This window comes from Vombatus ursinus, unplaced genomic scaffold, assembly GCF_900497805.2.
Source record: "Vombatus ursinus unplaced genomic scaffold, bare-nosed wombat genome assembly UNPS02015098.1, whole genome shotgun sequence".
Taxonomy (NCBI): Eukaryota; Metazoa; Chordata; class Mammalia; order Diprotodontia; family Vombatidae; genus Vombatus; species Vombatus ursinus.
In genome coordinates, this window is record NW_020954876.1 from 219,721 (window position 1) to 230,081 (window position 10,361).

The 10,361-nt window shown below is 47.0% G+C and overlaps 1 protein-coding gene across 1 annotated transcript; it reads right to left on the bottom strand.

Annotated features, from left to right (window-relative positions):
• Positions 1-913: 913 nt before the first annotated feature.
• Positions 914-7,575, bottom strand: LOC114031185 (zinc finger protein OZF-like). Its single transcript, XM_027846200.1, is given in 5 exon segments — positions 914-2,872; positions 3,595-3,690; positions 4,222-4,348; positions 6,923-7,002; positions 7,509-7,575. Coding segments are annotated over 4 exon segments (1,632 nt in total). The 5' UTR covers positions 6,959-7,002; positions 7,509-7,575; the 3' UTR covers positions 914-1,499.
• Between the last annotated feature and the right edge of the window lie 2,786 nt (positions 7,576-10,361).

A 10,361-nucleotide genomic window follows, 5' to 3' on the forward strand; every position in this document is an offset into this window, starting at 1 on the left:
CCTAAGTCAAACTGACTTTCCATGTCCTACTTACTCTCTATGCTTGAAACTCACACCTTTTCCCCTTCCCTCAGAGGGTTAAGGGGAAGGGACAAAATGAAGCTACCTTTTTCTAAGCCATCACTAAATTTGATATGCATACCATCTATGTCTTTAATACGGAGATTATGTGTGTATGATGCTTTAAAATTTACACTGTGGAGGTACCACTTTACAGCTATCAGATTGGCTAATACAATAGAAAAGGAAAATGATACATGTTGGAGGGTATGTGGGAAAACTGGGACACTAAAGCACTGTTGGTGGAGTTGTGAACTGATCCAATCGTTTTGGAGAGCAACTTGGAACGATGCTCGAAGGGCAATCAAACTGGGCATACCCTTTAATCCTGCAGTACCACTACTAGGTTTATAACCCAAAGAGATTTAAAAAAAAAAAAAGGGAAAAGGACCTACTTGTACAAAAATATTTGTAGCATAAGAAATGAGAAGCAGGCAAATTTCAGAAAAACCTGGAAAGACTTACATGAACTAATGCAAAGCGAAGTGAGCAGAAACAGAAGACTACTGTACAGTAACAGCAAAACGCACAATGATCTACTGTGAATGACTTAGCTCTTCTCGGCAACACAAATAGATAAGACAATTCCAAAGGACTCATGATGAAAAATACTATCCACATCCAGAGAAAGAACTGATGGAGTCTGAATGCAGATCAAAACATACTGTTTTTAGCTTTATTTTTTCTTCTTTTGGTCTGTTTCTTTCACAACATGACTAACATGGAAATATGTCTTACATGATTGCACATATATGATCTATGTGAAATTGCTTACTATCCTAGGGAGAGGGCGGTGAAGGAGGAAGAAAATCTGGAAGTCAAAATGTTTTTAAAAATGAATGTTAAGATTGTGTTTACATGTAATTGGGAAAAAATAAAATACTATGTAAAACAAAAAAAAAATCGGAGCGTTTTACATATATTATCTCAAGACTGATAAAAACATTCAATGGACTAGGTCTAAGCAAAAATCCCTAAAGGCATTGAGCATAACCACTCAAGCAGCCAGTAAACTGTTCTAATCATCCCTACCTAACTATACTATTGCCTCCCCTACATCTTTCTATCTTTCATGTTGGAAGCAAGATATTCAGGAAACTGTGTGCTTTGGCTGAAAGCCTACGGTATTTGTTCTACTGAGGGTCCCTTTACTTTTTGGACACATTATTGCCACTCACCACTGACTCTCCCCTCCCTAATAAAGAGCTCTCCTGTATCAACTGAACCTTGTCAAGGAAAAGAAGGCAACACATTGGTTAACTTGTGAAAGTATATGCCTCATTTCTATGGACAGTCAGTGACTCCCTACATTGAGGAAAAGTAGTTCACCATCACAAATGGAAGGGCTTTCCACATGCACTATATTTCTTGGATCTTTTCCAATAAGTACATTTATCAAAAAGTCTCTTCCAGAGAAACGTATTGCTTCAACGATTATATTAGTAAGGTTTCTCTCCATCACGAATTCTAGAATGTTGAGGAAGTGCTGTGATCTGGGCGAATGCTTTCCCACATTAACTACATTCATAAGATTTCTGTCTGGAATGTATTCTCTTATGGGATGAAAAACCTGCACCCCTAGTGAAGGCCTTTCCACATTCACTGCATTCATACGATTTTTCTTTAGTATGAACGCTAACATGACGAGTAAGATCAGACTTCTGAGAGAATGCCTTCCCACAAACACTGCATTCATAAGGCTTTATTCCTGTATGAATTCTCTGGTGCACAGAAAGTTTAGAGTTTGTTGGGAATGCCTTTCCACATTCATTGCATTCATAGGGTTTCTCTCCACTATGAATAATACTGTGATGAGTGAGAATGAACTTCTGAGAGAAAGCCTTCCCACAAACACCGCATTCATGAAGTTTTATTCCTTTATGAATTCTCCTGTGCAGAGAAAGGTTACTGTGTGATGTAAATGTCTTCCCACATTCCTTGCATTCATAGGATTTCTCTCCAGTGTGAATTCTCTGATGTAGAGTCAGTGCTGTGCTCCAGGGAAAGGCTTTCCCACAATCACTGCATTTAAAAGGTTTCTCTCCAGTATGAATCCTACAATGTCGTATGAGATGTGCCTTTTGGCGGAAGGCCTTTCCACATTCACTACATTTGAAAGGCTTCTCTCCAGTATGAATTCTGTAATGTTGTACAAGTTTTATCTTCTGCGGGAAGGCCTTTCCACATTCACTGCATTTATAATATTTGTTTTGACTCTGAACACTAGAGTGGTGAATCAGATCTGCCTTCTGACAGGATGTCTTCTCATATTTAGTCAACTCAGAACACTTTCTTTCTGTATCAGTTCTCTGGTATAGACTAAGTTCATTATTCAGAAGGAAAGAATTCCCACTTTCATGGTATTTCTCTTCAGCATGAATCCCATATTTTTTAATGTCATCAAAATCATAACTGAAGGTTTCCTGACATTCGTGAACCTCAGCATCTTTCTTCTGTGAATACACTTGGTTACACTGTCCTTGGTCTGACTCCACGGTTAAGTTCCTCCTCTGATTATCACCTGAATGGAGATTCAGTACTACAGATGCTCCCTGCTGTGGAGAAAGCACTGGGCCATATTTACTGTGCTCAGAGCCTCTCCCTTCATTGGGAGACTCTGTTGGGGTTACGTCTGCTTGTCTAGAGTACTCCTCATTGCTCTGCTCTCTCTTTAACCTGCCATAATACTCCCAGGCTCTTCCCATCTTGGAGATGCATGGGTCATCCCATGAGGGTGTTTGCTGGGCTAAGTCTTCCACAGGAATACCCATCTCTGGAGATGACTCCTTGGTCTGAGGCCTGGTATCCCAATCTGAAAGAAAGAAAAAGTATAAATACCCCTTTTATTTGGAAGAATGAGCTTTTGCTTATGCTTTACTTTTCCCAGTATTCTGGTTATTATAAGCAACATATGCATTGCTTTCACTTGAATTGAAATCAATTCTCATATTTTATAAAATTTCTTTGTAATCACCAGGCTTATCCTTTCATATGGTCTAATAATATTCTATCAGGTGAACATGCCAGAACTGGTGCAGACAATGCAAAATCCATGGAAATGCTGACGACTGCTGGCTCCTTCACACCAGTAAGAACGGTGCAGCTGTTTCTCTTTCATGGAAAATTCTTCATCTGAATATCACACTTGGGAGAGTCATGAGAGTGATCACTGGGTCTAAGAAGGGGAAGTCCTGTGGAGCTCCTACACCGCAGAATTCCACTTTGCTTTCCAAAAAGACTAAAACAATTCAAAGTTCCACCCACAGTGAAGCAGTATTCCTGCATTCTGAAAGCACCAACAGCATCTCATCTATCTAGCCGTACCAACTGACTCTGATATAAAAGGCGACATTATCCAAACGAGCCAGAGGAGCAAGGGAGAAATTATTTGGAAGATCTATGGCTGGGAGAAGACTTCAGGACCAAAAATGTCATCATGGGGATCACAGATGTCCCCATTTTCAGGGGGCTCAAAGATAAATAGCCAGTTAAGCAGTGGGGTGTCATGTACTCAACAGCCTGGAACTCACTCACCTGGCCAGATGACTCTTAGGACACTACCTGTTGGAATCCCATGTGTTTCTCCTAACTCCAGCTGAGTAATCACATCCTTGTTGGAATCTGCAAGGCCTAGTGATAGGAAATGGAAAAGAGATGGAGAGGTATGGTCACCTCAGAGTCTCAGCCTCACAGCCCCCTCAGAGCAAGGAAGGAAGGCCCAGGCAGTCTTGGGGCTGGAGAGGACCACACAGAAAACATATGAAGACTTACATGGCTTATATTCCTGGGAAGATAAGGGAACGAGACAAAGAATGGAGCTGGGTTCAGAAAGACAATGAGTTCATTTGAAACATTCAGTACTAAAGTATCCGGGACATTCATGACTTCAAACATTGCCCTGGGACTTTAGAAAGGGTCTTTGGCACAAGGGAAGAGAGCTGGAGTGAGATCACATTTTGGAAAAGCAAGGGCCCTTCAGCTGGGACCAGGGAGCACAATCACCCCATCTTTTTGCCCCATTGTGATTAACACATGCTTGTCTTTTTTTTTTTTTTTTAACAAGCCAAAGCATCAGTGCTGAACACTAAACCAGCCCCCAGCAGAAGGAAGCAAATAACCTTTCAGGGGCAGATCCTGAGTCCCCAGAGGAGCCATCCTTACTCAGGCTGACCAGGTTCCTGTAGTTCTCCAGCATCACCTCCCAGTAAAGCTCCTTCTGGGAGGTGTCCAGGTAGCCCCACTCCTCCCAGGTGAAGTCCACGGCCACATCCTTAAAGGTCGCTGAATTCTGAAACAACAAATAACTTTGTGCTTAGCCAGGGACCATATGTCAGATGGACCTGGGAAGGGAAGTCAAGTTGGCAGGAATTAGAAGCACCGACTCTTAATATATCCAGTTTTCAGAGCGTTCAAAGCCAGATCTTGAGGAGTATTCACTACATGTCTCAGGCTGTACCAGATTCTGAATCATGTAACAAATGAATAGTCATTGTCAAGTCAATGAAGATTTATGGAAGGTCTACCCTGTGTCAGGCTCTGCGCTGAGCCCTAAGGATGCAAATTAGGGCAAAAGCAGTCCCTGCCCTCAAGGAGCTCACAGTCTAATGGGAGAGACAGCAAGCACCTGACTACTGACAAACAAGGTCTAGACAACACTTTCTTCCCAACCACCTTGGGAAGGCCAGCATTCCTCATATGTACTTTACAGATGAGCAAACTGAGGCTGAGAAAGGCTTTGTGGATTGCTCATGTTCACAGACAGGATCAGAGCTATGGCTCCCATCCCTGTCTCCAGAGCTCACCCAAAGCTCTCTCCACCAGACCATGACGCCTCCTTCTCAGCAGCTCAGGTTCCCCTTTGGGAGTCTTCTCCCAAGGCAGCAGAACGAATCAACAGGCCTCTGTTATGGGCAAACTATGTGCCAGGCACTGGGTTACATGATGGGGATGCAAAGTCACTACCAGCTGAGGGGGCAGGAACGGGCTCCTGTAAAAGTCAGGGCTCAAGCTGATCCTTGAAACAATAAGTCAGTGCCTCCAAGAGGGGCAACATGAGGGGAGAGAAGCATTCCAGGCAGGGAGGGGAAGCAAAGGCAGAGAGAAGAGATGGGGGGCTCACGTGTGAGGAACAGAAAATGGGCCAGGCTGGCCGGGCCACAGCAAGCAGGGAGGACTTTAACAGGGTAAGACGTGGGAAGGTAGGAAGGGCTCAGTTTGTGCAGAACATTAAATGCCAAATGGAGGATTTTATACTTGATCCTGGAAGGACCAGGGAGCCACCAGAGTATATTGAGGGGCAGTGGGGGGCGCAGTCAGACCTGTGCCATAGGAAAATCACTTTAGTGACTTGCGCAGGAAGGGCTGGAGTGGGGAGAGACTTGAGGCAGGAGACCCAGATAGGAGGAGGCTGTTTATAAAGTTCAGGTGAGAGAGCAGGAGGGTCTGCACCGGTGGTGGAAGGGCCATCTTCTACACTTAAGGGTGGTTCTTTTTTAAATCATACATCACCTTCTCACTCACTGAAATTCCAAGTCGGTCCCTGAATGGAGTCAAGAACGTTGGCCCTTACATAATCTTTAGGACAACTGTCCCTCAGAATGAGGCTCCATTAACTGTTCATACTTCCTGAACGTCATGTCTCTATGGTCAAAATTCTTTGCTTAATCAGCATTTTCAAATGAGCCTCTATAAACGTGCTCGTGCTCGGATCAGATTTCAATGGCCCACACACAACTTTTCAGCACAGGAGGTAAGGGGTAAGTGCATGGCATAAAATTTAATATGAACTTCAAATGGAGAAACTGGGACACATAATGGTAAACACCGGTTATACTGAACACTGGTTATACTGAAGATGTCACAAGATGGAAAGTAAGAAAGTCCCATCTGGAGATCCAGGACACAAGGGCTTAAATGAGGTAGTTTGAATTTACAAAAGAAAAAGTCAAATGACTTTGGCAGGTGAATGGAGGATGAACTGGTGTGGGGAGAGGCTGGAGTCTGGGAGACCAAAGAGCAGGCTCTGGTAAGAGTCCAGAGAGAGGTGACCAGGGCCTGCACTAGGGGGAAGGCTGGGGCACTGGGCAGAGGGAACGTGTGTAGGCAAGAGACTGTGTAAAAAGAGAAATCACTCAACTTGGCAGCTGACCTCATATGTGGTTTGAGAGAGGGAGGGAACAATAACGCTGTCAGCCTGGGTGACCTGGAGGACCATGGTATTCTCCACAGGAATAGCCAGGTTCAGAAAAAGGGAAGTTTTGGGGGGAGATACTGTGTTATCCTGGGAGACAGTGAGATGGAGATGCCTATGGGACATCCTGCTTAAAAAGTCCTATTTATTTGTTGTAGATTCAGGAGTAGAATCCATGGCACAGATGAGACCCCCCCAAGTGAGAAAGCTTAGACAGAGAAGGAGGGCCAGGCCAGAGCTTGGACAAGCCCCCCAGACAGAGGGCATGACGTGGATGCTGACCCAGCAAAGGAGGCAGAGAAGGGAGGAGTGGTCAGACAGGAAGGAGGAGGGGACCCAGAGGGAGCAGGACCATGAAAGTGTCAGGGAAGAGAGGCTGAGGCCTGAGAAGAGGCCACTGGATTGGGACATTTGGGGAGGGAGTTAGCAATAGCCACTGAGAAGATCAGAGAAAGTCTCCCAGGAGATCCACCTTTCAGGGTCCCCCTAGATACTGAGTCAAGTCAGATAAAACCAGCATTTATTAAGTGCCTACTGGATGCCAGGCACTGTGGTCTGGTGACTGAATGGCTGATCAGCCCCAGGGGCTCTGATGATAGACAGCATTGGAGAAAAGACCCGTCTACACTGTGCCCTGAGACACCTGGCAGGGAGGAGGGCAACGCTGCTTACCTGAGGGGGCCTGCTGGGGAGGAACTCGGGGCCCATGCTGCGCTCCTTCCTGCTCCCTGCTCTGGCTCGCACCCAGGCCCCTGCTGGAAAGGAAAAGGCAGCCATGGGGGAGGTGGGCCCTTCCCCCTCCCCCCCACACCTGCCTCTGCCTGGGAAATGCCCACAGTGACACCGGGGGCAGCCTGCCTGTGTCCAGGACTCAACTCAACGCGCATTGATGAGGCGCCCACTGTATGCCTCACTGCATTCTGGGTGCTGGAGATGCCAAGGAGAGGGAAAAGCCCAGACTGTGCCCCCCCCACAAATGCCAGGTCACGTGGGGGGGAGAGGCAGTGACACCCGGGGGGAGAAGGGGTGGCTTTGGGAATGGAAGCTCTTTTCCCAGGGGGTCCGAACCCCAAAAATGCGGGGGTACCCAAGGGCATCCATGTCAGAGCGGGCGATTTGGGGAGCAGGAGAGGGGGAGGGGGTTGGAAAGGGAAGAGGAGCCGTGGGTGTGGGGAGAGAAAGGGGAAGAGGACGGGAAACTGTGGGGGGAAGGGGGAAGAAAAAAGGGAGGGGGCGGGGGTCGCGGCGCCCCCCTCACCAGACCCAGGACAAGCTGCCCACTCTGCTGGACTGACAGCTCCAAAGCCCGCGGGGATACCAGAGGAAGCAGAGTCAACTGCGTCTGCGCAGACTCTCGCTCCCGTTCCCCCGCCCCTTACGGAGGGACGCGCCCATTGGCTAGCTCGGGAAGGGGCGGAGCTCACTCACCATTCTGGCCAGGGAGGGGGAAGCCGCTCGGGACTGGCCTGCCCAGCTTACGCCCCGCCCTCCCGGGTCGCCTGGGGCTTTGAACCAATCAGAGGCGCTGCCGCGGCAGAGGCCCCGCCCCCAGCAGCGCCCACTCTGCTTAGGCGTCACCTGCACTCACCTGGACACAAGCTGTCTAGGACATCTCCCCTCAGCATCCACGGCCTTCCCCTTTGCTCCAGCTGATTGATCACATTGGGTTTAGTATCTGCGAGGCCTGTTCATTGGAAACGAGAAAGTACCAAGGACAGAGATCCACCCTGGAATTTGATCCCAACCCTTCGTTCTTCTGGGGAAAAGTGGGATTGCTTGGAAGGGAAGGAGGGTGTTGGGACCATGTAGGACACTGTGTCCCTGGGAAGTGTGGGGGAATAGGTTACAGAGCAGGGCTGGGCTCAGAACATGGGGAATTCCCTGATTCCAGGTATCTACAAGGGGAGTTAAGGAGAGAAGGGAGGATTGGAGATAGGACCCCAAGGTCAACACCATCAAGCTGAAAGTCTCCTGTTCCACCAAGGAAATACCTTTCCCCTGTGAACCAGTCACAAAACGGCAAGGAATCTCTGGCCTTTCCATGCCATACAATAACCCTTCAACATTCAATGCACCCCCACACCACTGGGTTGGGGCTCAAATGAGATCATGTAAAGAGTTTTATGGGCAGAATATAGATGTCAGCTACATACTGATTCCAAATCAATCTCTAGTGCTCTTCCTACTGTATTTCCCTTCATTCCAGGAAGGCTGGTGAGGAGGATAGTTATGGAGGATGACCAGCATGTAGAGGGGTTATAGATTATACATACACTGATTAAAGGAACTGGACGTGTCCAGGTCAGAAGAGAAAATATTTAGGTGTATGAGGCATATGATGTCTCCAAGTGTTTGAAGATTAGTCACACAAAGGTTGAAGAGGAAGAATGGATCGAGATGGCAGGGGTGCGGATTTCAACATGACATGAAGAAAACCTCCTAACAATTAGAACTGATCAAAAATGGAACAAACTGTCCCAAGAGGTGGTGAGGTCCCCATCACTGAGTCTTTAAGTGGAAACTGAGATTGTAGAAGGAATTCTGAAGCTAGGATTCGCTTTGAAGTATGGATTAGACTAGAAGCCTTCTGAAGTTTCTTGTAATTCAAATCCTCAAAGATTTGTTACTTCTCAAGGATAGTCACTTATGTCATGATGGGGTAGTGAGGTCAGCAAAATTGCAGGTCTACGGAAGAATCATCATGAAGGGGGATTTCTGCCCCTGTATATGGACTGGACCTGATGACCTCAGAGGGCCCTTTAATTTTTGATAATCTGTTATATATCTTTAATACTCAGTTATTGTGATGGGACATTTGTGGAGCGGGGAGGGGAAGACAAGGGGAAGTGTAAGTATTTCATGGCCAAAGACAGCACTTAGAAAGGATCACTCTGGGCCCCCAGTTGTGTCAGGCTTGGACTGCATAGCCCAAAGTTAACACAAGGGGCAGACAGGTGGGATCATGGATAATAGCGTTACACTTGGAGTTAGGAAAATCCCAGTTCAGATCTTGCTTCAGACGCTTAGTAGCTCTATGACTTTTTCCCCATCTATAAAATGGGGACAATGACAGCACCTTCTTCATAGGGCTGATCTGTGGATCAACTATAATAACAATTCAGTGCTTTGCAAGCCTTGAAGTGCTGCATAAATGCTGTTGTTGTTACAAGTGTGTGTACATCAAGGCCACGAGTCTTGTAGGCTGTTGACCTAACTGCCATCACGGAGAGTTTGTGATCTCATCTGCCTGAAGCCCAGAATCCTGCTGGAGAGAATTTTGCCTGATGTAACCATCTAGGTCAGCCCCAGAGTCCCTACAGCCACCTGCAGACACAGGGATACACATGTGCCCCCAGCTCAGGAGGAGGAAACATTCAAACAGGGGACATTAGCCTCTTAAGAGACCCAAAGTTTCTTTGGTCCCATGAGCTCTGCTAGGAACATGAAGGAGATTCCAAAACATGTTTTTCTGCTTCTGTTTTGGTTCTCCCCTTGGACTCAGGGACAAAGCTGGAGATGCCTCAGGCAAGGATGGTCCCCAGAGCTTCTCCTTGGCTGAGGATGGATGGTGATGTGAGGGAAAAGCCAGGCCCTCGTCTACTCTCAAAAACAAAAGCACTAAAGGGGGACAATGGCCTGCCTGAGAGCCAGGGATGCTTAAATATTCTCCTCCTTCCAACACTGCCCCAACACAGCCCTGCCTCGTGTTCCATGGTGTTTCCTTAGTCATACAGAGTAGGGCTTTGCATTGTGATGTTTCAGCTGCTGGACAGCTCCCTATCAGAAAAAACCCAAGTAGGAGACCTTGTGTCAGCGCTAGCCATCACTTGACTCCCCTCAGACTTGGGGTTTTAACTCGGGGTGATGCTGCCTGACATTCAGAGAATGTTTTCCCAGATGATTGCTGTCCTCCTGGTAACACTCCCACACTTTTCACCTTCTGTGCACAAGACTGAGAAGCCACACTGCTTCCCTAAAACCAGTCCCAGCCTCTCCAGAGATGGAGATGTGGTGATTGGGAGTTTTCTCCCCCTGTATTCAGTAGAAGTAAGGAGTGTCTGAGAAGCAGGACTGTTTGAAAGTCATCCTAACCAGATCTGTAGGGATCACA